The sequence below is a fragment of the Penicillium canescens genome, assembly GCF_028828765.1.
Source record: "Penicillium canescens strain IBT 15451 chromosome Unknown utg000013l_segment0_segment0, whole genome shotgun sequence".
Taxonomy (NCBI): domain Eukaryota; kingdom Fungi; phylum Ascomycota; class Eurotiomycetes; order Eurotiales; family Aspergillaceae; genus Penicillium; species Penicillium canescens.
In genome coordinates, this window is record NW_026703975.1 from 155,871 (window position 1) to 182,637 (window position 26,767).

Here is a 26,767-nt window from a genome sequence, read left to right on the forward strand (position 1 = left end):
GAGAACTGGGACATTATGAAGATGGTTAGGAGAAGAAAAGTCTTACCTCGATCTCTTGTGCTATTCAGTAAAGAACTCAGGGGTAGTTGAGTCTTGTAGACAAGGGTCTACTTCGCAAACAAAGGAGAAAAAGTGATATATCATATTTGATACTACCGATACTAATTGGCTAGAACAAGGATTATGAGGGTCACCCTGAGGGTTATGAGGGTCACTTTGAGGGTCGTGAGGGTCACCCTGAGGGTCGTGAGGGTCGCCCTTAGGACCCTAGAACTCTGGAGTCACATAATTGAACTTAATCGACATATTCTGCTTAATTTTAGCGTAGCATAAGTGTTTAGAGAGTGAATACAATATATCAAATACAATGAAGTCAGGATTTCCAGTGGTTTTAGGTTATATCCAGAAAAATGTTAGCCGTCTCTGGATTGCGGTGCGACTACGTTCTGCACTCAAAATATATATTTCCACATCGTGATTTGCCAATCTCTCCAATTCTTTACAATACATACCACAACGGTCTCCCTTAGACCTGAGAATCTGTCAATTGAGTATTACCAAGCAAGAAGACCTGAAGACATATTTCATAAAAATACACAGGGGTCGGATAGAAAAAGATGAATTAAGTGTGTGACAGACGAAACAGGTATAAGAAACAGTAATTTATTGCTATCTGTCAGCAAATTTATCCATCCTAATCAGGGAAGGTGTGAAGAATTTATGCATATGCGGGTCGTGAGGGTAACTTGGCGGGTGACCCTCCAAAGATTTTATGACCCTCAGGTGCGGTGAGGGTCGTCAGCCTACGACCCCTCCCCTCCGGAGGGGCGGGTCAAGGGTCGCGAGAAGGGACCCACGGTCCGGGTCATGGCGAGGTCTAGATGAGGGGGCCGCTGCTGAGACTCAGAACATATTTCATGAAGTTCTGAAACAGAATTAATTCGATTTACTAGGCTAACATGCTGTTTACAACGATCCAGAAGATTTTCTGAAGAAAACGGGATCAAGGGTTTCTGTTAGAGCGGTAAAGGGACCAAGACAAAGAGAAGGTGTCACTTTTTCCTGTATCCGGCCAATTGGATATCAATCTGTTTTTCCATTACCCTCACCGACGTATTGCACATGCGAGCCGGCGCACACAAGCGAGGTGCGTACCCCACCTAAAACGCTCAATTTAATTAGTCCCCTTTATTCAACCAGCCACCATGTCACCGATTCGCTCCGAAACTCTCAAAATTGTGCAAAGCAAGAGGTTAGGATCTCATTAGCTATCCAGGCTATTAAGAACAAAGAAATAAGCCCTGTTCGTGAAGCAGCAAGTCTATTTGATGTACCGGAGACCTCTTTACATCGCCGTCTAAAAGGCCACAAAACACGCAGCGAAAACACGCAAATGGCCATAAATTGGCAGAAATTGTGGAGAAATCTCTTCAAAAATGGATTATCTCTATTGTTTCTTGCGGAGCAGCCCCTCTTCCAACAAGCGCTATGAGCTCATGCCAGGTTTTGCCCTGGGAAACTGACGTATCACATTTTTTAACGCGTCGCCAGCTCTCACTTGATTGAGTAGTAAATACGAATCGTCGGTTCTTCATTGTACTGTTCGCCAGTTCCTGTTGGCAGTCATCAAACACAATAATGAGTGCATATCTATAAGTCGATATTGTGTAAACGTTCGCACAGTGCGCCCGTGACCAAGGCTACTGTAGCTTAAGGTCGAAGGCAAAACTGATGTTCACGGAAATATGTCACCCGCAATGGTTACATCAGTGAGCCCTCCGACTAGAAATAGAATTGAAAGGTCGTGCAGGCTGATTTTTTGCGAGACTGAACATGCAGCTTATGGAATGTGGGAGACAACCTACGGGCATAAATTACGCTGCTCTTAGTAAGTCGTCCCTTGCTATTTTGCAGTTTATGAATAAATTATTTGATGTGCTACGATTTCTCAACAGGGGCGACATCACATGCGGGTTGCTTTCAGTCCATAGTGGCTCAACGTAGGAAGGTTTTCTATTTTCCCTACAACATTTTGACCTATAATTGAAACTAACATAATTATAAAGCCGAATATTTCATGCTTAATAGGACACCAAGCTCTCCACATCCATTTGCTCCGTACGATAGAATCCAAGAGCTGTAATCATTGGCTTATCATCAAAGCGGTATAAGTAAACCGACTCGCCCTGGTTGGCAAAGTGCTGGTACTTGTACCATGAAGGAATGCAGAATGTATCTCCGGACTTCCATCTCAATGTCTCATCGCCAACCTTGGAAATGCCGCTTCCTGCGATGACATGATATACGGCGGATGTAGTCTCACGGCGGGAAGGGGACGATGTGGACGCGTCTAATCTTTCTGCGCAGCCACCAAGTGTACGGCTTACTTTATATAATGACATATTAGCACCATCGGACAACTCCTCAACAACATAATGAACAAGGAAAGGGAGGGAAATAAGTACCTTCACTTCCGTCTTCCTTCAGATATCGCCGGGTTGTCCAGGTACCATGATCCTGATCGAGCATGCTTTTCATGCGAGTCCAAGGGAACACAATAGGCGAAGCATTAGTATCAACATTTTCGGCAGGATATCGGGGCTGCTCAAAGTGGTTGACAAAGTGGACGGGGAAATGTCTAAAATTAGGCAAATCGAGACCATCCAGCCAGATCATAGGTCCATTTCCATCCTTTCCGTGATCGTGCCAATTCCAGGTCGGCGTGAGTATCACATCTCCCTTTTGCATCTGGATTCTTTTTCCATGAACGGCAGTAAACCCTCCGTTGCCTTCAATGATGTAGCGCATGGCAAAGGCAGTGTGCCTGTGAGCTGGAGCAGTCTCATTTGGCATAACAAGCTGCAGTCCAGCATAAAGTGTGTCGGTTGTGTAGGGAGCATCTGTACAATGGGTATCAGCTCACTAGGAAAGATGATTCCAACAATCAGACCTGTTAGAGGATAAAGGTATCTCACATACCTCTAGTGGGATTGATCAACATCAACACTCGTCTTTCGGCCTCCTTCTCGGAAACGAGTTTGCCGGCCCTGAGCAAGTTTGGGCGAATGCTTCCGTAATCCCAGACATATGGGATCGCCGTTGGATTGGGCGCAGGCGGGTTAAGCCGAGTCATCTGAGCCCAAAGCGGGAGTGTTTTGCTATTTTCAAGATCTTGGAGAAGTCTCACGGTTGAATCAGCCCCTTTGGGAGACTGTTTTTCCGATGGTTGAGCCATGATAAATTATCTGGTCGAATAGCTAGCTTTTACCGTTTCCAGAGCCAAATACAGTGAGCCAACGAACTCAATGAAGTTGATCAATCCAGATATTTTGTATACTAGAATTTCCATACAAGGCCTGTGATAGGCTTTATATCTTTCACAACTGGACCGCATCTTTCGAAGGTGGGAAAGGCCGGAGATAAACCGGGAAAGCTCACCCGTGGCGGGGAAACCCCGGAAAGAGGGAAGGAGGCCTGATTATTTCGAGTTATATACTTAATCACACCAGGACCGTGAATGGAGACGCCTCGTTAACCAAATTACAGTAGAGTTGAAAGCAAATATGAACCTAAAAGAGGTCTCACACAACCCCTTGGTTTCTAAGGCGCTCAGCGTGAGTCTCACCGCACGCCAATTGATCTGGAGCCGTTCGTGCTTATTCTTGCCTTGCAGATGCCTACATACCCCAGCAATTGCTTGGAATTTGCGAAGCCATTTTTCTCTTCGGTAACTGATTCCCCTGACTACCTGCAAAGTGCCAAGGTGCCTTTGAATATCCTCCTGGTCGGTGCTGGATTGGGTGGTCTTGCCACAGCCATTGCGCTCACACAAAGTGGCCACAAAGTCACGGTGTACGAGCGGACCCCCGTACTTGGAGAGGTGGGGGCTGGGATTCAAATCCCGTCTAACTCTACTAGAATACTCTTCAAGCTGGGCCTAAAGTCATATCTGGCGCCTTACGTGGCCGAACCCGAATCCATTTCATTCAGAAGATGGCAAAGCGGCGAAGTCATCGGCAACACGAAGCTGGTCCCTGATTTCACGCAGAATTTCAGTGCTCCATACTACGTAATCCACAGGGCCCACTTTCATACCGCGCTATACCAGAAAGTTCAGGACATGGGAATTGAAATCAAATTGGGGGCCAACGTCGAAAGTTATGATCCAGTCGCCGGAAGCATCACGCTTGCTGATGGGATAACCCACACCGGAGATCTGGTCATCGCCGCTGATGGTTAGCCGCCCTTGCGCACAGCCTTGAAATTTTTACCTGACCTGCATCACTATAGGGATCAAGTCCGTTGCTCGCACCGTCGTGCTCGGCGGAGTAGATGTGACTTTCCAGAAGCCTGGTTTTGCAGCCTACCGCGCCACGGTAGATGTGGAACGGATGCGAAAGGATCCCGATGTTTCATGGGTTCTTGAGAAGCCGGGTCTCAATATTTGGTACGGGCATGAGGACATGCATATGCTATCCACCCGTCTATCACCTACTAACTTATATTAAGGATTGGCGATTCGAGACATGTCATGACGTATACTATAAAGGCTGGAAAAGCATTCAACATGGTTCTATCTCATCCAGATGCCACTGACCCATCCACATGGGACCCCAGCAAGGCCGTTGAGGATATGAAGGCCGAATTCGAGGGGTGGGATCCAGTGTACGTATTGATCCTGTTGCTTTAATTTGTTTTCTACTTTGTTTTCCAAAGAATATGAAGCTTACCACCCCTCAACAGACTCACAAAAGTTATTGATATGGTAGAAAATACACTTAAGTGGCCCCTCTCTAGCGGCTTGACTCTCGACAAATGGGTGTCAAACAAACTCGTCATCCTTGGGGATGCTGCACACGCAATGTTGCCCTATATGTCGCAAGGCAGGTTTTTAGATCGCCCCTTGCCTAATACCGAAATACTGACAAGTGTGAGCAGGTGCCGCTATGGCCGTTGAAGACGGACTAGCACTTTCCCGATCCTTGTCCAAGATCGGAAACAAAGAGCAGCTGGCGGAGGCTCTTTCTGTTTTCGAAAAGGTCAGGATAAAGCGTGCCGGTCAGATGCAGGAGGCTAGTCTGCTTAACAGTCATCTCTGGCATTTTGCCGATGGCCCTTTGCAAGAGGCAAGAGATTCAGCAATGGCTCCCGAAGTGTTGGGAATCGCCTTTAGCCACAGCCCCAACCAGTGGAGCGACCCTGCAACTCAGATGTGGTGTTATGGATATGATACCGAGAAAGCTATTGATGAGGCATGGGAGAAGAGCCACTTTTAGGATAGGTAGAATTAGATTCTCGCCATCCTCGTTTCTGCCAGTAATTTCATACTTTCTTGCGTGGCATACACTCTATTGCTCTACGTACAGTGTTAACTAGCAGCCCATCCTTGCCAGCAGACAGTCGACACGATCCGTACTTTCTTCGGAAGCCCCCATACCGGACTTCCATCTCTTCAAAAGTTTGGTTAACTCGAAGCTTCCCACAAAAGAACAGTACGGATTTGTACCAAGCAGTATTCTGGTGCTTGTCTAGCTTCATAGATTTATCTGAATATCTTGGCTTCTGCGCAATAACTAAGCCTATAAGGTAGCCAGCCTCTTATTCGCAAATTCGTTAAGAACAAATAGAGCTGGTTGGGCACATCCTGAGCTTGGAAACAACGCGACCCAGAATGATGTCATAATGGTTTTTGGGATGTTCGAATTAACTGTTTTATTATGACATTATGTTTTTCCCTTTTTTCCCACTTGAAAATTGCTATTGTTATGTTGGAGTCTTCCTGCAATTTAGCAGAGCTTTTCGATGCCATCTTAGCTGGCACTCCACTTTGTTGCAACCCTGGGCCTATGTGAAATCCAGCAATCTCGGAAGTGATACAGATTATATATTGGGTGAAGGGCCGATCGCGATTATTACAGACAACGTTTGAAGCTTACGCGCAGCGCGAAATCGGCCTATGCTCAAAGTGGAATCTGGCTAGATCAATTAGCCGGTTATGTTTGCCTAGCGAACCGTCTCTGTTTCCGTATGTTTGCTCTCACCGGTAACTCCGGAATAGGTCCCGATCTATCCCCGTCCGCCGAATCTGCCAACGAATCTTCCGACAGCCCCTCCTCTTATATAGTTTACCTATTTCAATGTTAATGGGGGCGAAGGTTCGCTAACGCTTCCCATACTATTTTATATTTTCATTCTACTATGTCTCTTCCGTGGATACGCCTGATCCGGTTCGAGGCAGTCGACGGCCGTATCCTGCGGGGGGAGCCTGTAATACCCGAAAGCAAACAAATCGACCTCGGTTTTGTCACAGAAGCTGACCACCTTCAGGCCAGAATCCTTGTCGGTGACGACATATTTGACGTAACAGGCGAGACCAAATTGTCAACGGAGATGGTATTGGTCAAGAAGATCCTCTCGCCCTTGGCCTCTAGCGACGTGCCTATTTTGCGTTGTGTGGGTTTAAACTATGCCAAGCACAGTTCGTACACTCTGATTATCCATGCACTGCTTTAGCACCGTCAAAGTAGGCTAACATGAAAGCTTGTATCTAAGTCAAGGAAGCAGGACGCAAGCGCCCCCCGTTCCCATTCATTTTCTTTAAGCCCAACACCACTGTCCAGGATCACGGTGCAGCTGTTGTGATCCCCAAGGTTGCGCAAAACAACCAGGCTGACTACGAAGGAGAATTGGTTTGTCCTAAATTTCTAGCTAGCATTTGTAAGATTTTCTAACCTGACAAACCTTATATTAGTGCATGGTGATCGGGAAGGACGCTAAGGATGTCCCAGTGGAGGATGCCCTGGATTATGTCGCTGCATATACTGCTGGGAATGACATCTCCTCGAGAAAACTTCAACGGGATCCTGCCTATGCTGGCGTTGTTCCCCAGTGGGGCTTTTCTAAGGGCTTTGACACCTTCGCTCCTCTCGGCCCAGTGTTGGTTGCGGCCTCCGAGATCAAAGACCCGAGTTTACTACAGTTGAAGACATTTGTTGATGGTGAATTGCGCCAAGAAGAAGGTCTATCCGATTTATTATTCGACTGCAAATATTTGGTCTCCTTCTTGTCTCAAGGTACTACACTTCAAAAGGGTAGCGTGATCATGACTGGTACACCTGGCGGTAAGTGCATGCAGCCATCCACCCTGAACCCCTCCGTCCACGAAATGCAAGTGGAGCCAATTAAGAAACTGTCACTTACTTTATTTCAAGGGGTCGGTGCCGGTTTGAATCCTCCAAAGTACTTGGTCCCTGGAACCCAAATGGATGTGTTTATCTCAGAGATTGGCACGTTGAGGAATGACGTAGTTTTCGCTTGAACACTGGAAGTTACATGAAAAATAATATATATCCCATTCTTTATTAAAATAATATTAAAATAATATTAAAATAACCAGATCGAGATCCCGGAATAATTCTTGATAGACCGTAACGGCTGTGCAAAGTCAAGATTCAATCTGCGATCTTTGTTCGTCAGAGCGCCGAATTAATTCTCTCTGCTGTAAACGCAAACAACGGTGGCGAAGCTTTAGTTCTACCGCATAAGCGTGCGAAATTGGCGAATTCGAATTTGGTTTTGGCTTTCCAAAACAAAATTCGCCCATGGTTTAGCTGACCGTTATCCACGGGTTGGGCCTGGGCTGGTTTTGGCGAGGCGTAGTCCTGACTGAGTTCTAAACACTGGGTCCGGACTTTCCCTGCCCAGCGCCTCCCCCGACTTCCCCCCGACTTCACTCTTCCCTCCATTACTTCCAACCCCACTAGCGCAGCAGCAACAGCAAGGCACAAGTAGTACCAGCCCTCCTGTATGGAGCCGCCGTCCAATAAGCCTACCCTGCAAGGGCCATCGGGCAAACGTCGCCGCGTAGCCTTGGCTTGTGAAGTATGTCGCACGCGAAAGTCTAAGGTAGACAGGCACCCTTTGACCGTCACGCAGCAAAAATGAGACCTCCCACTGATCTCTGCGTCCCTAGTGTGATGGCGTCCGGCCCCAGTGTGGCATGTGCAGAGACTTGGAATTTGAATGTATCTACATGCCACCAGTCACTGCCACTAACGTGATCGTCCAGAAACAGTGAGTCACGACGTATCCAGTTCTTGTTGCTTCCGTGTGCTTATCAGTCCTTAGCTACCTCCAAGATATGGAGTCACGGGTGAAGTCGCTTGAGGTCAGCCTCACCAACATTCGATCGGACCTGTCTGGCCTGGCGGAGCACCTCACAAACAGAAGCCCCGTGGGCGAAGGTCCGGAGCCTAGACATGAGCCTCTTGCTGACCTGGCTGGAACCGAGGACCCAATTGACGCTATGGGCGCGGTGACCTTCGCAGATGAGGAGGACTGCGGATATTTTGGTGCAGCAATCCGTCTCCGATCCGTCTAGCCGTTATACTAATGGGAAAGTGGTACAGGCCCGTCATCAAACATCGCGTTCTTGCGGCACCTATCCCGCGCGGTGTCATACACAGGAAGCAACCAAAAAGAAACTCACTCACCTCGGATAAACCAAATTGCCTACGATGGCGGCTTTGTCAGCGCCACCCGGCACCCATCGCCGTTATCAAGCCGCACGCCTACGACTGTGCATCCCGGGCTCGCGACGAATCTAGCCTTGCCGTCCGATACATTACAGCTGATTCGCCGGTATTTCTACCATACGGGATTGCTGTTCCCATACATACACCCCCCGGGCTTCCTCGAGGTGTATCACCAATTCAAGAACAATGTCAGGAAAGTCCGCCGAACCTGGTTAGGCTTGCTGAACATCATGCTGGCCATGGCAAAGGTGACCGCCGTGTCCGGCCACGCGCCTGCGGAAACAAGGATCGAAGAGTCCACCGTCTACTATCGACAGGCGTTGAACCTGTGCCGAGGCGAGATTCTACGAGGGACCACATTGGAAGTTGGTGGGTTGGCGCACCTCTTTTTAACCTTAGCGCACCAATTAACCTTCCCTTAGTGCAGTTCCTCCTGCTCATGGGCCAATATCTCCAGGGGACGCAAAAATCCGTCCAGGCGTGGACCGTTCACGGGCTCGCGGTCAAGGCCGCCCTGCAGCTCGGGCTCCATTCGAAGGACGCGTCCCAGGCCTTCTCCCCTCTTGAGCGCGAGATACGAAAGAGAACATGGTTTGGCTGTGTGGTATTGGATCGGTACTCACCCCTTCGTACTTCGCGAGTGTGGCTCCAACTAATCGCTCCGTAGAACTTTGAGCATGACCTTCGGACGACCGCCGGCGATTCCCGACAGTTATGTTCAGCTAGACCTCCCGATCTTAGATAGTACCACCGAGGTCCAACCTTTCGTCGACAATGAGACCATACATCACAGCATCCAGTTCTATAATTGCACCATGTCAGTGGACCCCGCATCTCCCCCGTTAAATTGGCCGCGCACTGACCGTGTACAGAACCCTGTACAAGCAGATGGGTAATATCATTGACCAGATCTATGGTCAAAATTTGGCCTGTGGGCCTGGCCTGTCTGTTAGTGAGACGGTGGGCCGGGTGCTGGCGATCGAGAACCAGCTGTTCTCGTGGAACATGGCGCTTCCGGACAGCTTTCGTCAATTATCGCTGCAGGGCCTTCGCAAGGGAATTGAGCAGTCGCAGGCCCTCGGCCGGCTGTTTCCCCTGAAGTTTCGGGTTATCCTGACCCTGCGATATCTCCACATCCAGATCCTGTTGCATCGGCCTATCCTGGCGAAGTTTCTCGACGCCAGCCACGCGTCTTGTCTGGAGCTCAGCGAAGAGCGGATTCTGAATGACATCGGCTACAGTAGCATGAAAAAGTGCGTCGAATCAGCTATGGGTATTATTGACATGGTCCACGAACTTGTTTCTGGGACTGGGTGGCAGCAAGATCTCCTTGGGGCGTGGTGGTACTCCCTGTACTACAGTAAGTTTGCCCTCCTCCACTTCCGTTGTAGTTTACAGGTGTCTGATCCTCTGTTGTTTGACGGGACAGCCTTCAACGCTGCGCTGGTAATTATCGGTGTGACTTGGGTGCAGCGCACGAGGCAGTCGGCCCGAGATTCCCCAGTGCTCCAGACGCTGGACATCCTGATATATCCTGATCGCGCCGTCGCAACCTTGCATCAATTAGATACGGGCAATCGGATGGTGGACCGCTGCAGGTACTACCTCGAACAGTTGATATCTGTCCTACGTTTACAACGTAAGGCATTCTGGGCACCACGTGGACTCGGTTACGCTAATCAGATCGCGCAGCAGAGGATCCGACTGGTACAGACCCCACCCAGCTTGAACCGGCAGCCGTGGGCAGTGCGAACCCAGATTTCAACTTTGCGTCGTTTGGCATTGAATGTGGGGAATTCATGTTGGAGGAATTGTTTACCAACATCACACACGGATCGACTTATTGACGTTGTCAGCCTACGTCCTTATTGACCGCGCCTACAGTCCTCAAGCGTGAGCGGGTAAGGATGGCTCTGGAATAGCATTGTTTCGATCCTTCAAAACGACTACACCTACAATGCAGTTTACTAGTATTACTCTGTCTGTGGTTCAGCATCTCTCCATCCACCCAGCTTCCATGTGGATTCTGGCCTGCACGTGAGCGAAGTTTTGCCTGTCCCGCAGATGGAGTTTGCTGGCTATCATCTCATAATTATTAAACAGCATTAAAATATATCCCCCCATCTCCCCCGTGGTCGAGTTCCTTCCACGGGATAAAGACCGGCTCTTGGACAAGATGGGGTTTACCGGGAAATAAGACCTCAATTTGCCTTGTAGCGTTGTACAAGGGAAACCGCACAACACTCCCCCCGTTCGACACAGCCCATTTCAGATCGGTACCCAGCTGCGAGCCCGTCAGACCGAAGTAGCAGTGGCGATAGGGAGGGTGGTGAACCGGCAGTCGATCGGGTAGAACTGAAATGTTGCGCTATTTGGATAGAAGTGCGATGTTGAGCGCAAGGGAAAGGTTGTTCGAGTAGCGCTACATGATGAGTACATTGCTCATTCGCCCGTCTTCCTTGCTTCAATCGCTTGCATCGTCTGATTCCAACATTGGCCGCTTCTCCACTTTTATCTGCATTTAACGGAACGTCATATAGCGTATATGTGGTAAATTGTCACTCGTCGGCTGTCTAGATAGGTCCAATCCACTACCTTAATCGAGCCATGAGAAATTGGGCTGACCACAAGATTCCAGGTAGGAATTTGGTATTGTACCAAATAGAAGCTTTCATTCAAATTGAATATGGCGTTCGAGGGCAAGCAGCGCTCCTCACTCAGTGGCAGGAACCTCGTCATTTCACATCTGCCTTCCCTATATTGTTTCCCATGGGCCCCGGCCGGGGAGCTTAGTTGAAGGGGGTAACATAGTGAGATTATTTGTGAGGCGTAATAGACTCATCTGGGAACCTGCCACCCTATTGGCTACAGGAAGTTAATCGAAGTGGATAGGACAAAGCAAAACTCTTGCCACACCTTAATCAAGTGTGCCGGTCTTGGGCATTTGTGGATCATTTGAGGCAGAGTTGCCTGTAACCAAGGTATTAAAATAAAGCACGCTTGATGTCAGGGATTGCATTGTAAGTATCTTCTACACTCGTACACGCCCAGGGGGATTCAGTATACAAGCAGTTATCAGTGCTCTACTGTCTGGCTGGCCTTGGTCACGAATATTACTGTGCGCTGGTTTCAAATGGCTATTCTCGGCTTGATGAAAGTGAGTGGACCACCTCGGGTCACACAACCAAAATCACTACAGACTTTATTGGGCATGGCTCGGGCTCAGCTGGTCTTCACTCCTCGGGTGATTGTATTCAAGGTACTATCGTCGATGGTCTCAGTGATGTTAAGTGTCGATCTGGGGAATAGGGATTGCAGTGGATTCCTGAAATTGTGGGCCTGGTGAACACGTATATTAATTCGAGAGGTATTCGGATTTTTCGCCTCATTTTTCTTTATTTACTCGACTTCTTTCCCTTTAATTATAGATATAACTTTACTCCTCTGTGGAAACATACACTGGGCACTAAGGAAGAGGTGCCGAGGATACGAATCACAAATAGCGAATGCGATACGGACGCACTCTGGGAGTACGAGACGCTGCATATAACACAGGACGGGGCCACTAAATTCGTCGAGATTTTCACAGTAACTCCCGGGTATGCCGCCTGCTTCTCTAGCTACAGGGGGCCAGGCGAGACGAGGCTCCGCTATCGGTGTATGCGGCTCAGCTCAACCCCCAAGTGTGAGAAGTCCTTGGAAGACCCCCCCCCCCCCAATTCTTTCTGGGGGCCAAAATCCGGGCATTTCCATGGTCTGAACCTATTCGTGCCAAGTCACAGACTTGCTTTGCAGGAACTCTTCGTAGCCTACGGCTCCTCCGAAGCGACCGAAGCCGCTGCTCTTCCATCCACCGTGGGGCAGGACAGACTCGTCGTGCACAGTCACTGAGTTGATGTGGACGGCACTAAGAAAACATAGTTAGCACTTGTTCAAGCGGCTCCGAAATACGGTATGATGTGATGAATTCACTCACCCCGAGTCAATCTCCTTCGCCACCCGTAATCCGCGGAACAGGTTCTGGGTGTATACCGCTGCGGTGAGGCCGTATTCTGTGTCATTAGCAAGCGCGATAGCGTCCTTTTCTGTGTCCACCACCATGAGCGACACGGTCGGTCCGAACGACTCGGCCGCGTAGATATCCATCTCCTTGGTCACATTGTTGACAATGATCGGGCGCATGGCCGTGTGGACTGACTCGTTGGCGTTGACTTCACCGAACAGCAGGGTCGCACCGCGGGACACGGCGTCGCCTACGAGCTTCTTGTTCTTGACCACAGCGGCGGAGTTGACCAGCACCAGGGCGGGCACGTCCTTGCCGAACAGCTTGTCAGCTGTCGCAGCAAGCTTCTGGCGGAATTCGTCGGCGATCGAGCGCAGCACGACAATGCGCTCAGTCGACATGCAGATTTGTCCGGACTGTATAGGTTAGTTACTTTGTCCATGGCCACTGATGTCATGGGTGCTACGGTACATACATGCATGAAGGAGCCTATGGCGCAGTTCATGGCGGCCTTGTCCAGGTCCGCGTCGTCCAAGACAATAGCAGACGCCTTACCGCCCAGTTCGAGCAGCACAGGCTTGATGTACTTACCAGCAGTGGAAGCAATGATCGAGCCGACGTTAGTGCTACCGGTGAAGTTGACCTTGCGGACGGCAGGGTGTCCGATCAACGCGTTGGTGACAGCGGCGGCGTCAGAGGCCCGATGGAAGATGACATTCAGACATCCAGCGGGAAGACCAGCTTGCCGGAAGACGTCGCCAATAGCCCAGAAGCACTTGGGCGAGAGCTCGGAACCTTTGAGAACAACCGTGTTACCAGCGCCGAGAGGCTGCGCAACGGCACGGACACCAAGGATGAAAGGTGCATTCCTGTGCAACCAAAAAGCTTCTGAGTCAGCTGTTCCGAGGGTCATCTGAGTACTATATCAACTTGGACACTCACCAAGGCGCAATTGACAGGATCACACCGTATGGCTCCTTGTACACGATAGCACCCTCACCATCGCGGTTGATATTAGGCACAATACCCTGGACGGAGGAGATTCGGCCAGCAAAGTCCCGGATGAATTCCACACCTAGACCGAAGGTGAACTCAGTGAAGGGGCGAGCGGCACCGGTCTCTTCGCACTGGTACTGGATGAATTCCTGTTTGCGCGACTCCATGATACTAGCCGCCTTGAGCAGGATCTCGCGGCGCTCATTGTACTTGGTCTTCTTCCATGCGGGGAAGGCAGCCTGGGCGTTGTCGACTGCGCGCTTGGCCTCCTCGACGGAGACCCCAGCACAGTAGCCGTTCAGCTTGCCCGTCGCAGGGGCGTGGACCTCGAACTTGATATCGGTCTCAACAGACTCATTATTAATGATGAGCGGGGTGAGCGCCTTTTCGTTCGTCATGGTGTAAGGGAGAGGGAGAAAATATTAACAGAAAATATTGAAAGTTGGACGGAAACGGATTGAGTCCAATGCTTATGGAGGGGTTTAAAAAAGATCAGAGGTCTGATCTTAAGTGGAAAGGAGATGGTGTGGATTGCCAATGAGCGGCATAGAGTTAAGTTCTTATTCTGAAGCTGTTTGTAAACTGTGGTCCCAGGGAGACCTCTGCATCCCAATTTTGTTGCAGACAGTGGGTTATCTCCGGTACATGGCGTTACAGAGATATATCTCTGACACGGATATACAACAAACGATGCCGTTATTGCCAGGAGTTGTGTGGGGGAAACACCGGATCGGAAGGAGGCCGGAACTTCTAAAACCCTTCCGCGTCAGGTCTAGGGGTAACAAAAACTATTGGAATATAAGGCTAGTACAGATCAGAAACTAAGCTGCATCATCGGAAATAATTCCCCTGAGCTACCATCTATTCCGCTGTTCCACTTCTCACGCTTTGGTTTGTCGGAGCGGCTTACCGCCCGCCATGGGAATACATCGGCAATGGCAACAACCGTGTTCCCGGATATCCCGAAGCTGGTATATATTCGTCTTTCCATCCGGGGGTGCTAAAGCATCCTCTGCCACTTCCGCGCGAGATCTTAGATTACACCATGCTTAATCTACACACTCTTCCTCCGGGCACCTGGCCCGCGCAGGCTATTCGCAACAATGGTTCTGACAGTCTCGTTTTAGAGCGCGCAAAGCTGCGTGAGCTTGCGGAGGGCTGGCCCTGCTACCGGTAAGCTGCGATTCAAGGAATCAAGATCCCAAATATCTTCGCCTCCAGTTCTTAATCCGCCATAGTGATGCTTGTGAGTGGGAGAACTTCGAGTCAATCTTTCACGAGGATGCCCATGTATACACCACCTGGTCTGGTCGAGTCTCCTATAAGGATTTCATTGCCGCTTCCAAGGCCGGCATGGACAAGGGGGCCTTTATCATGCACCGCTGCCAAGGGGTGACCACGGACATCACTCCCGATGCCGCTCGAGCCGTCACCAAAATGAAGGCGACAATCACTCAGCGCTTCACGATCGACGGATGCGAAGTTGACGCCGAGGCCGACTGCCGATTCTGTTTCTTCTTCGAGAAGGTGAACGGCCGCTGGGGTGCCAGATTCGTGCGTCACTGGTACGAAAAGGACAAGCTGTTACCTGTAAACCCCAACAAGATTCCTCGAATCAATGAGGAGAAGCTCAACTCGTATCCTGAGGGATACAAGTGCCTTGCCTACTGTCAGGAACTCACTATGGGTGTTTCTGTACTAAAAGATATGCCTGGGCACAGAAGGCATGTTGGCACTGTTTGTGGAGAGAAGCATGATCTACTTTATTGGTTTTCTAAGGACTGGTTGGATGGAAAGGCTACCGATGTATAAGTGAGTCAGAAATCAAAGGTTTTACTTTAGTAATGCGCCACAATTAGAATGCGGTAGCCTATTAGCTACACTGGCCACAGGGAGCCGCGTCTTGGTGAGAAGATCGCTATGGCTGGCTATCTCCGAGTGACTGGGTTCCGTATAAATAGGAGTAAGTTTGCTCAAGAAAGAAGCCCGATGCACAGATTTTTGGATGTCTCCATTGATAATGAGCGAAACGGTGGGTCCTGAGACGTATGTAGGAAACTCCTGTCCCCTTGGTTAGGAACTGACATTCAAGGCTCCACACATCTCTACCTTCCGGAGTAGTGTTCGAACGCTTGCCAACCTTCACGATTGGAGATAACTGGCGCGGGGAGGAAATTTCATCCAAGAACTCCATGTAATGCTGAGTTCCGCCCGGATATCGTTCAACGCTAGTCTGTGACGGGATAGGCCTCCTTTTTAACGTGATACGAAAAAGGGCCGGGCCCAGAAAAATCCAGTCAGTGTAGGAATCGGATATATCATAATATCGCAGATAAGTACGCTGACGTTCCAAAAGAAGTTTAGTTTTGACCGCCAAACTCAAAAGGGCTTAATGTATGCTTAAATAAGCACTTTGGCCTCGAAAATTATCGGATTCACCAGATTGTAACTCCATGGCTATTCCATCTAAGAAAACATGGACAGCGTAATCGCAAGCCAGGGCATTGTCCCATGAATCCAATGCAACGTCTATGTCGACGTCGACTGGGATTTCAATTACTTTTATGTAAGCCTAAATCCACACTATGACTGGGGCGTTGATGTTGAACCTAATAACTACATAGCACAGACTAAGTTTTTCTGTTGGAAAGTAGTGCTATTTCATGATTCCAAACATTGACTCGGCTTAACTTCTTCTGTTTTCTCTTTGAAAGAACGAAAAGAATGGAAAGAACGAAAAGAATGAAAAGAACGACTTTGAAAGTAGTTCCTACATACCTATTGTACTACCTGGGCGCGAAGGTAGAACCTTTTTCTCACTTCGTCCGTTTCAGGGCACAAGAACATAGCGGAAACGATCCGTACTTCCCCCGAGGGCCATCACCGCCATCCCGATATCTCCCCGAGGGTATAGCGTGGCTTCGGGGATTCTCCGGGAAGTTTCCGAGTTTCCCGTTCCTCGTGCCTGTGGCCATGCCATGCGCCTAGAGGTGAAAACGAAACGTATATCAACGTCAATCCTCACCAACCTCCTATCGCGCCACTTAAGATCATTGCTCTAAATCAAATCGGAAATGGCATCCCCTGCTCCTCAGCATTTTCCCGACCGCCCTCAATTCTCAGATTTTATGAAGCCATGCCGATTCGAGGGCGAGATTCAAAATCTGGAGGTACATGGAGATCTTCCAAATGACATCGACGGTACTTTCTACCGTGTCATGCCTGATCCTCAGTTGCCTCCTTTTATCGACAATGATCCCGTATGTATCCACCTAAGTTTACTATTCCACATTCTTCTTGGCGCCCTAACACTCAGGTAATTAGTGGTTCAATGGAGACGGAAATATCAGCGCATTCCGCATCAAGAACGGTTCAGTGACCTTTCAGCAAAAATATGTTCGCACCGAGAAGTTCGTACGCGAGAGAGAAGCTGGCCGCGCGCTCATTGGTACGCATTTCCAGCCCACGTGGCCTCCATCCCCCCGCTTTAGATATATTATAGAGCTGGCTAAAACAACTGTTTTCAATCAGGAAAATACCGAAACAAGTTTACCGATGCCGTGGGATTCAACGTTAGAAGTACTGCCAATACCAATATTGTCAGCTTCAACGGCCAGCTCTTGGCTCTCAAGGAGGACTCTCCCCCATATGCGATGGATCCAAAGACCCTGGAAACAAAGGGCTTGTATACCTTTGACGGCCAGCTTCCCAGCGTGACCTTCACTGCCCATCCCAAGACCGATCCAATGACTGGAGAATTGGTCTGTTTCGGTTACGAAGCAAAGGGAGACGGCAGCCCCGACATTTGCTATTATACCATTGGTCCTGACGGTAAGTTCACCCAGACGGTTTGGCTAGTGGCTCCCGTTTGTGGAATGATCCATGACTGCGCGGTGACAGAGAACTGGGTGAGTGTTGCTCTTTGATACCCATTTGTGGCACGATGTCGGCATCTAACCATGATCCTCTGTGTCAGGTTCTTTTCCCTGTGATTCCCCAGTTAAGTGATCTTGAACGATTGAAGCAGGGTGGAGAACACTGGCAATGGAGCCCTGAGACCCCCTTATATATCGGAGTGATCCCCAGGTACGGAGCTAAGCCTTCGGATGTGAAGGTAAGCGGATTTCTATACCCAGTGTTGTATGTTTTACTATGTCCTCACACGCCATTCGCAGTGGTTCACATATAAGAATTCGTTCCCCAGCCATACTGCCAATGCCTATGAGCAAGATGACGGGAAGATTGTCTTCGATCTCGGACTCAGTGACAAGAATGTCTTTTTCTGGTGGGCAGATGCTCAGGGCAATTCGCCCGAGCCTAGCAAGATCCACACTCAGTTAACACGCTTTACTGTGGATCCTAAGGCGGAGGAAGAAAACCTCCCAGAGCCGGAGGTTTTGCACGATGGAAATTCGGAATTTTATCGCATTGATGATCGTTTTTTTGGAAGAAAATATAGCCACTGCTACTTTGATCTCATGGACCCCAGCTTGGGAACGGACTTTGCAGCTATCGGCCCGGTCATGGGCGGTGGATATCCTCCTTATAACTCGCTGGCACATCATGACGAAAGCACGGGCAAAACGGAAATTTACTTCCCCGGAAGCACGCATCTCGTGCAAGAACCCATTTTCATTCCTCGTGCGTGCTCTACGGAGGAAGGTGATGGATATTTGATGGCACTGGTAAACAACTATCGCAACATGTCCAGTGAGCTGCATCTTCTCGATTGTCGCGATTTCACCAAGGCCCGGGCTATTATCATGCTTCCTTTGAGACTTAGACCTGGTCTGCACGGGAACTGGGTTGACAACAACTAGCGAGTTAGCGATTCCAATATTCCTGCTATTTTTTTTCGTAAGAAATATCAACTGTTGAATGAGAGGCCTAATCATAGATTTTCTGTAATGTTTCCTTAGCGTCATCTTAGGTGCCACATGTGAGATGTGGAAGTATCCGCAGCCCTGTTCTCTGAGGAACACTGACTGACTTACGGATGTTGTGTCGCCATTACCTTACGAACACTGCATGAGACCGGATCTAACTTACATTAACTTCGCACCTCCCATCTTCACTTTATTCGCTTCCATCGTTTGATCTACCAACTAGAGTCGTAAAACTGTCAATATTGTTCAAAGATCTTATGTCCGCCCAATTAACACCGCCTTTAAATGGCATAGGTTACCTCAAAGAGGCAAATAATGATCGCAGAGCAACAGGATAGTTATGATGATGTATTCATTTGCCCGATGTAGCTCGCTCTATATATATGCTGCTATGCGGGAGTGCTGTCAGGCCTGCCGACAGCTGGAAGGTGGTCGCCAGCCCACTGGGCGACCGTCAGGGAACTCGCCTTGCGAATTTCTGATCGATCGCCCTCGAATCGAAAGACGTAGACTAAACAAAAGAAATGCACGGATGCAAACATGATAAACACAAAGCCAAAATGAACGTCATTTACCCCTGATCGAGGGTAGGACCCGGGCCCCACTTCAACACACACCATTCCCACGCCCTCTTCTCTCCAACCGTCCAGTCTTGTCGGCTGCCGCTTGCGCGCTCGCTTGGATCAAGGGAGTACAGTGGACCTGGCACTGCACTCCTAATGGGCGCCATCCTTCTTCTTCCGTCACACTGTCTAAGGGATCATTGTCTCCGCTCCTTTGTCGTCCCCTTCCTCGCCCAGAGCCGTAGGGTCGACTGTCTGAAATTGGCCTAGGAGGCCGGTCTTGACCATGAATTCGGCCACAACTGTGCGGGCCTCCGGTCGTGTGAGGAGTTCGTCCCGGTGGAGAGCGACTCCCTGGTATGAGAGAGCGCTTCTCATCCAGTCTCGCTCGTCCTGGTGCAAGGGGCATTCCAGTAGGACGTGTGTTACTGTTTGGCTGCCAAGATCGCAATCACACCGCGCTGTTTCGCGTCGGTTGATACGATTCAGGTAAGCCCCTAGGCCAATTCGCCCAGTTCTAAGCTGCATCAGAATCGATGTCGTCGCTTTGCGCAAGCCCGTCCAGTATTCCAGCGTCTTCTTTGTTGGTGCTTCAATCAAGCGTTTCGTCGGACGACTGGTCGCTTCCTTGGCCCACGTTCTGTCCCACTCCAGCTTCGCTTCTCTGCGAATTCGTCGTCTCGCTGCGGCTGCGAGACATATGTCTCGGTTGAGGGGGTTATGCAGCCCGTCCTGTTCCTGCGCCGCTTCTTTTGCGTGTTGGTCCACGATCTCGTTGCCAATGACTCCTTGGTGCGCAGGAATCCATCTGAGTTCTGTCCGAATGCTTCTGCCCGCAAGTTGTCGGATCAGGTTGAGGCATCCTGCTAGATAGACCTGTCCTGACGGCATCCGCGGTCGTCTCAGCGCCTTCAGCGCTGCTTGGCTGTCTACAAAGATGACTACCCCGTTTTTCGCCTGCTTAGCCCATGGCTCTGTGCTTTCCAGAACCATTTCAAGTGCCATCTCAATGGCTCGAAGCTCTGCCGCATATACGGTGGACGTATTATCATCTCCCATCTGGCTATGAGCATGTTGATCCTCAAGGTCCACGACCGCTGCCGCTCCGATCCTTCCATCAATTCCGCTCCCGTCGGTGTACAGAATCAAGGGTCTTTCTCTTGGGTCTTTCATCAGGATCTGGTTGTGATTGTTCACCGCAGCTTCTCTGTCCTCGATGATTACCTCTGGTGGCGCTTGCCATGGTGCCAGGACGAATGCCTTTCGACTCTCCCATTTCCTCGTCAAAGTATCCGGGGGAGCCATAAGACATCCGCCCGCCTTCCAAGCTTGCGCCTCCATCGGTGACCATCCAGCCCAGTCTCTCTCATCTGCCGGTCGTCGACGTAACATCGTTGGCGGGACAGCGAACTTTGGTCCTGTCCGTAGTCGAAGGGCCGTTTCTTTCACCAGTCGATTCATGTGAACAGAAATAGGCGGTAGGTGAAGCTCTGCATTCAGTGCCTCTGCTGCCGTAGTTCTGAAAGCTCCACTGATGAGACATGCTGCCTGCTTCTGGATTGCCACGAAAGGCCGACTGATTATGCGTGCCTTGGAATGACTGATGAGCATAGGTTGATACCACGCGGAAACCCCAAAGAGCATCTGCGGGATTATCACCGCTTGGTAGATCTTTCGCATTGCATAGAGTGAGGCTCCCCACGTTGATCCTGCCAGGCTTCGTAGTGCGTGGAGAGAGACACCGGCCTTGGCCACCGCTTTCTCGCGGTGATGGTGGAATTCCAGACCCGGATCCAGCCAATAGCCTAGGTACCGCTCAGCCGTCCTCGTCGCTGTCACCGTGTGTCCTCGTAGAGAAAGCGATGTGTGTTGTGGGTCGACTTCCCTGGTGTTTACAAAATGCACGAGTGCATACTTCTTCGGGTCAAAAACTGATGCATGTTTCTCGGCCCATTGGTCGGCTTTGCGGCATGCCGCTCTGAGTTTCTTGATGGTTTCGCGTTCGCTGTCTCCCTTTGTCATGAAGCAAACATCGTCGACCCACCCGTTGCTTGTCACACCGTTGCTGCAGTTCTCAACGAGGTCTGCGTTGTAGATGAGATATAGAATGGGTGAGATCGGTGATCCTTGAGGGATGCCTGTAGGTGTCAGGATTCGATCGGATGTGCCCTCGGGCATGCGGATCCTTGTGCTTCGATTGGTCAAGAAGGCCCTCACCCAGGGAACGAAATGTCCCAAGCGACGTTTCTTGAGGTTGTGTAGTAGACGTTCATGGGAGACATTGTCGTACGCTCCGGACACGTCCAGCATCAGCAGAGATACCACTGGCTTGCCCTTTCCCCATGCAGTCTTGATTCGGTCGATGATAGTGTGGATAGCATGATCGGTGGATATGCCCTTTCGCCCGCCTAGATGGTTTCGTGGGAGTAAACCGTTGGTTTCTGCTGCGTAGCTGATCCGTCGCGCGACAACTGCCTCCAGAAACTTTCCGAGCGTGTTCAGCAACGCGACGGGTCTGTAGGATTTTGCGAGCTGGTAGTCACTTTTGCCTTGCTTCCGGAGCACCACCGTGATTGAGCGCTGGAAATGTGACGGGTTGTATCCCGTGTTTATGCATGCGTTGAATAACTGGACCATTGTTGCTAGAACCACCGGTATCTCGATAAGCTTGTGCCAGAGAGAGTTTGGTATACCGTCTTCTCCGGGTGCTTTCCCTGCTTTCGCTCCTCGCACCGCCTCCTGTATCTCTTGAGCGGTGACTGCTGGAAACTCGATTTGCTGTGGGTACTGGAATGAGTCCGTGTCGGATAGATCGGCTGGCGGCGGTTTGGGGAAGAAGGCAATCCGGAATGCCTCTGCCTTTTGATCAACTGTTTCTGCGAGAGTTCCAGGCATTTGGGGATCCTGTATTTTCAGCGAAGGGGTGATACCCTTCTCGTAGGCCCCATCTCGGTTTCTTGCCCATTTAGCCAATCGCCACATACCCTGTGGGCCATCTTCAATGACCTGCTGGACTCGGCGCCGGTGCGCCCTTGACAAGGTTCTCTTGACGAGTCGTGTTTTTCTGTTGCGTGCTTCAGAGTAGCACATCCAGTCGTAGGGGTCTTGAGTTCTCGTATGTTTGCGACGGAGGCGACGAACCTCTTTGACCGCAACTTTACACTCGTCGTCAAAGTCGGGGTTCGACCACGCGGATGGTTTTGCCCATGGGGTTGATTCCTCGATTGCTGTTTGGATCGCTCCCATCAGCTCCTGGCATTTGGCTTCTATCCTTTGCGGATTTGCCCGGTATAGGCCTCCTGTCCGTAGACCTCCTTCGATCTTCTGGATGAGTTTCTGATCATCGGTTGCGTTCCAGTTTCTTCTCTTCTGTTGTACTGCAATGGGTGTAATAATATCAAGCACAGTCCTGATCGGGAAATGGTCGGATGCGTGTTCGATGTCATCCGCCCTCTCGCAATTGATAAGCCTGTTGACAAGGTTGGATGTGATGAAGGTGAGGTCAATCACCGACGACTGATCGTTTCGAGACCAGGTAGGTCTGCCTTGTTGGGTCGTCAACTCGAGTCCCCATTCATTGGCGATTTCTAGGAGTTGCTCGGCCTCCTGATCGAGCCTGGTCCCTGTTCCTCCCCATCTCGGGTGATGCGCGTTCATATCTCCAAGGATGATGTGTTCTCCATGAGGTCGTTTTGACAGCTCATTTCTCAGATGTCTAAGAGTATTGCTGCCCGGCCTATTGTATATGTTGTGTATGAAGAGATCTGTCCAGTCTCTGCCCTGATGAGCCTTTCTAAGTTTCAGTAACTGGTAGTCCTGTGAGACGAGTTGACACGACCAAGTGCTCGGGTCAAGCCTTTTAGACACAAACAGGCATACGCCCGGTTGGGAGAGATCCGAGGCTTGGACTTGATTGTCCTGGCCTTGGGTTGTTCCGTCGGCAGCTGCTTTTGGTGGGTAAATTAGCTGGAATGTTGCCGTCGCTGGTTGGTGTGTTGTGTGTTGCATTTCGTTCTTCCATGGCTCCTGCACCGCGACGACGTCCGCCGCGAGGACATTTCTGTCTCTGAGGAACGTTGCCATCACTGGCCACGATTTGTGTACGTTGTATTGAAGAATCTCAAACGATTTCATTGATGAGTTTGTTCGTCATCGCTTCGTTCGCTGGCCTCGTGCCATACTTCATCATTTGGGTCTTCGATTGTTGGTGCATCCGTCGTAAAAATCGGCGGAGAAGATCCGATTGGTATCGCTTGTCGCTGTTTGTATTTCAGAACCACCAATTTGCGGTATTCGGGGCTCTCCGGGTCCAGTTCGTCCTCGTCATCAGGCTCGGACGTGTTACCGGCCACGTTGACAGAGGTGACCTCGTTAATGAATTGGGTAAGTCGGTGTTCCCGGCTATCCTGCGGAGTGTCAGGTTGAGGGAGATCGGCCGGAGTGGGTTGAATGCTGAGCCATTCATTGTCGTCTGGTTGCTCGTCCATGGTGTCGTCCGGCTCGCCTGTGCGGCGCCTTTTCGAGGCCGCTTGGAGCCTTGTTGACCCTTGGCATGCTAGTGGTATCATTGCTGGTTTCGGATTCTTTGGCCTCGTTCTTGAGCCTTTTGGGCGACCAGGACCTCTTTTGAGCTGAGTAGGCTGAATAGGCTCAGTGTTTTCCTCTGGTGATGTTTCTACTTCTATTGCTGCAGCCTCCACGTCGATTACAGCATCCTGGGGGTTCCGCCGGGGCTCTTCCCCCCGTTGCTCCTCCGGAGCGTGTATCGACGCTTCGAGTCCATTCGTGGCCATGGGGTCTGCCCTGATCGAAGTTGCTTCTTTGCCAGTGCTTGCCGTCACTCGGAGGTGCAGAGGAACGCGGTGATATGCAGGGCAGTTGGCCAGCGCTTGCTTGGCTTCGTTCATCGCTGCAACCTTCACCGGACATTCCCGACTTGTAGGGCGATGCCCTTCACCACAGTTGGCGCACTTGACTGGTATCGCTTGCCCCTTCGTCGACGGACACTCCCAGGTCGGGTGTCCGTTGGCGCAGTGACCGCATTTGAATAAGTTGGAACAGTGTGACTGGATATGCCCCGGCTTTTGGCATTTTCTGCATAGCTTTATCCGCCCCTCACGACAGAATCGTGATGCATTGTGAATTTGCTTCCCCCACACGACTCCCGAGATGATCGCGCGATTAGCCACGACTGGGCTGGTGAACTCGATCAGGATGGAGCCCTCCGCCCTCTCCCCCGGACGGGTTAGCCACCCTAGATACTGGATCTTAGCGCCTTCGCCCCAGTTGTTCTGCGCGAGCAGCTCGGCCGCAACGTCAGCCATCGTCTCCGGGGTAACCTTCATCGATTTCACGGGGATATGGTACGCCACCACTCCCCATGACGGTTCTTGGATCACCGAGCCTAGTCCAAAGGCTCTCAGCCACGCAGCATGTTTGCGGAGGACCTCTGCCCCCGCAGCACTGCTGGCGATCATTGCCACATCCCCCGACGGCAATTTTCGAGCAGCGACAAATGAAGCCTGTCCGGCCAATCCCCCTGAATTCTTCTGACGGGCATTTAATACCCTCTGTCGTTCAGCCCTCTCGACCAAATCTTTTGGTGTTAATCCACGGACTTGCTCGCGGTTCGTTCCGACCTTGACGATGACCTCTCGGTCCTCGCGAAGTTCGATTTCCGGTACTCCTAGAGACGATGTGCCGCCGCTCCGGGTGATAGGAGCCGCAGCCGTAGCCAAGTCGCGGCGCCATTCTTTGGCCCGGAAGTTGCGCCACGCTGCCGCAGAGTTCGCCGCGGGGGTAGATAGTGCCGTCGATAATGTGTTCGTTGTCTTTTCAATGGTATTAATTCGCTGGTTCAGGCGTTCGGTGCCGGCGTTGATCTTGGTCAGCGCCTCAAGCACCTTGGCCATCCCCTGACCGTCTCCCCGTTGGGCGTTTAGTGCGTACTGGCGGACGGCACGAATATATCCAGTGACGTACCGGTCCTCTGTGCCATTGTTCTCGATGTGGTTAAGCACCCGGCGGGCCCCTTCCGCGATGTCGTCCATGGATCGGGGCGGATCCGCGAGGGCCGTGGTTTTTGGCGTTCCTCTCCTGTCAGGGGGCAAAATCTGTGCGTTCGCACCCGTCCCAACCATCGCTGCCATCTCCCCTATGAAAAGGGTATCAGGCCGTAGCGCTTGAGGTTACGATTGCGATGAACTAATTCACGAGGCCGTGAGACCTCTGATTGGCTAGATATTTCAAGAAAACGTTTTTGCCAAGAAAGAGTTGTTCCCGCTATGCTGCATTTCGACATATTATACTATTCGGCCGGGGGCGCTTTTCGAAAGAGGGCTAATTAACCCTTAGGGGAACCTTAGCGGCACAGTTCCTACTAATATTTTTTTTTTTTTTTTTTTTTTTTTTTTTTGGAACGTACGCCATCAGTATCTTCCGAAATATTCTTACTCGCCCTGTTCGGTGATAATCAGTAGCGCATTGGTTGCTCGAAGAACAGACTTTCGGAACCATAGACGGTCGTAGCCACAGCAACGACTACCGTCTGTTGTTGGACGGACGAGAAAATGGAGGACCACTGCTCCTGGAGTTACAGGGTCTGCAGACAAGTTAAGAGAATCGAAGGAATCTTCACGAAATTTGGAAACGAAGGAATTTCTTCAGCTGGGAGAGGCCTTGCGTCGAGGATATAGGAAAGTTCGAAGTCATCTATATCGGCGCCAGTATTACATAGGCATATTTATTACAGTAAGACATGTCGATGCGTTGATCTGACAGTCGGGAAGATCTAGTCATTGTTGGAATAGAGGGAACCCTCTAACCCTCTGTCACCGGCACATGAAGAATTGTGGGTATATTAATAAGTTTCGAAATATCATGAGACCTATTACGGGTGGTGAACGTACCAAAGACGAGTACACTCATTGATATGGGCTTGGAGAAGGGAAATATGGCCAGCAGGATTCACTGGAGGCGGCACGGCAGCTCGACGATGCGATCGCACCAGCCAAGCGGCTAGTTGCCTTTGGCAAATGGGACCTGTCCATGCCCGAAGAGCAAGGTCGTCGCTTTCCGCATTGGCATGCGGACTCACCTTTTCAGGAATGCGAGGACTTCATTAGAGCGCTGGAGAAGGAGAGGAAGCGCGTTATGGGCGATGAGAAGCATTACTGTATGGATGATATATCTCACAATTAACATTGGAAAGGATTGTTACTGACTTGGAAACAAAGACCTGGATACCCTCGCCAATCATCACGATTATCAACGGCGTGGGGCTGGCTCTATGCTTGTCAAATGGGGCTGCGATTTGGCTGATAAGGACGGCGTTGCAGCTTATGTGGATGCTAGCAAGGAAGGCGCACCGCTATACCAGAGACGCGGCTTTGTAGATTTCAGTCTTCCCGGCTCTGAAGTGGCCGCGATGGCTCGCGGCAAGAAAACTGCATAAGCGATACTCATTGCTTTTAATTCAGGGAAGGGCGGATCCAAGCGAATGTATTGACATGTATGGAAGTCCTTTCAAAAGCCCGGTGCTCAAAAACTTATCTCTATTCCTTGTAAGTGCTAATGAAAACATCCAAGCTGTCCAAACGGCAGGTTCCTTCTCGAAAAAAGCAGTGTATTCAGGTGAAGGCAGATGTTTGTTGTGGATACCCAGGAAGATAAACAGGGCGGCCACTTCATTGAGACGCTCATTATCAGCTTACCTGAAATTCCACTTTGACTGTATTGTGTAAACTTTCCGTAGGCGTGACCCACCTCCTTTCTTAGCAGCTTTGT

The 26,767-nt window shown here is 50.4% G+C and overlaps 8 protein-coding genes across 8 annotated transcripts; 6 read left to right on the top strand and 2 right to left on the bottom strand.

Annotated features, from left to right (window-relative positions):
• Positions 1-2,081: 2,081 nt before the first annotated feature.
• N7446_014115 (cupin domain-containing protein) lies at positions 2,082-3,235 on the bottom strand (the record flags this gene model as incomplete). Its single annotated transcript, XM_058522854.1, has 3 exons — positions 2,082-2,386; positions 2,466-2,900; positions 2,980-3,235. 3 exons carry the CDS (start codon positions 3,233-3,235, stop codon positions 2,082-2,084), a joined length of 996 nt encoding a protein of 331 aa, XP_058364805.1.
• Positions 3,236-3,563: 328 nt separating this feature from the next.
• On the top strand, positions 3,564-5,276 carry N7446_014116 (uncharacterized protein; the record flags this gene model as incomplete). The annotated part of the gene is made up of 6 exons (XM_058522855.1): positions 3,564-3,614; positions 3,674-4,235; positions 4,291-4,447; positions 4,510-4,665; positions 4,744-4,883; positions 4,939-5,276. The coding sequence occupies 6 exons, from the start codon at positions 3,564-3,566 to the stop codon at positions 5,274-5,276; spliced, it is 1,404 nt and encodes a 467-aa protein (XP_058364806.1).
• A 922-nt stretch (positions 5,277-6,198) lies between these two features.
• N7446_014117 (fumarylacetoacetate hydrolase family protein) lies at positions 6,199-7,318 on the top strand (the record flags this gene model as incomplete). Its single annotated transcript, XM_058522856.1, has 4 exons — positions 6,199-6,478; positions 6,553-6,689; positions 6,752-7,121; positions 7,212-7,318. The coding sequence occupies 4 exons, from the start codon at positions 6,199-6,201 to the stop codon at positions 7,316-7,318; spliced, it is 894 nt and encodes a 297-aa protein (XP_058364807.1).
• Positions 7,319-7,806: 488 nt separating this feature from the next.
• On the top strand, positions 7,807-10,897 carry N7446_014118 (uncharacterized protein; the record flags this gene model as incomplete). The annotated part of the gene is made up of 9 exons (XM_058522857.1): positions 7,807-7,881; positions 7,973-8,073; positions 8,128-8,351; positions 8,409-8,903; positions 8,957-9,149; positions 9,202-9,351; positions 9,407-9,894; positions 9,964-10,173; positions 10,227-10,897. The coding sequence occupies 9 exons, from the start codon at positions 7,807-7,809 to the stop codon at positions 10,379-10,381; spliced, it is 2,091 nt and encodes a 696-aa protein (XP_058364808.1). The 3' UTR covers positions 10,382-10,897.
• Positions 10,898-12,296: 1,399 nt separating this feature from the next.
• On the bottom strand, positions 12,297-13,931 carry N7446_014119 (aldehyde dehydrogenase; the record flags this gene model as incomplete). Its single annotated transcript, XM_058522858.1, has 4 exons — positions 12,297-12,441; positions 12,511-12,953; positions 13,013-13,406; positions 13,480-13,931. The coding sequence occupies 4 exons, from the start codon at positions 13,929-13,931 to the stop codon at positions 12,297-12,299; spliced, it is 1,434 nt and encodes a 477-aa protein (XP_058364809.1).
• A 630-nt stretch (positions 13,932-14,561) lies between these two features.
• N7446_014120 (uncharacterized protein) lies at positions 14,562-15,345 on the top strand (the record flags this gene model as incomplete). Its single annotated transcript, XM_058522859.1, has 2 exons — positions 14,562-14,706; positions 14,772-15,345. Exons 1-2 carry the CDS (start codon positions 14,579-14,581, stop codon positions 15,343-15,345), a joined length of 702 nt encoding a protein of 233 aa, XP_058364810.1. The 5' UTR covers positions 14,562-14,578.
• A 1,262-nt stretch (positions 15,346-16,607) lies between these two features.
• On the top strand, positions 16,608-18,353 carry N7446_014121 (carotenoid oxygenase family protein; the record flags this gene model as incomplete). The annotated part of the gene is made up of 5 exons (XM_058522860.1): positions 16,608-16,793; positions 16,858-16,981; positions 17,065-17,441; positions 17,510-17,647; positions 17,709-18,353. The coding sequence occupies 5 exons, from the start codon at positions 16,608-16,610 to the stop codon at positions 18,351-18,353; spliced, it is 1,470 nt and encodes a 489-aa protein (XP_058364811.1).
• A 7,469-nt stretch (positions 18,354-25,822) lies between these two features.
• Positions 25,823-26,435, top strand: N7446_014122 (GNAT family N-acetyltransferase; the record flags this gene model as incomplete). The annotated part of the gene is made up of 3 exons (XM_058522861.1): positions 25,823-25,832; positions 25,929-26,156; positions 26,218-26,435. The coding sequence occupies 3 exons, from the start codon at positions 25,823-25,825 to the stop codon at positions 26,433-26,435; spliced, it is 456 nt and encodes a 151-aa protein (XP_058364812.1).
• Positions 26,436-26,767: the final 332 nt, after the last annotated feature.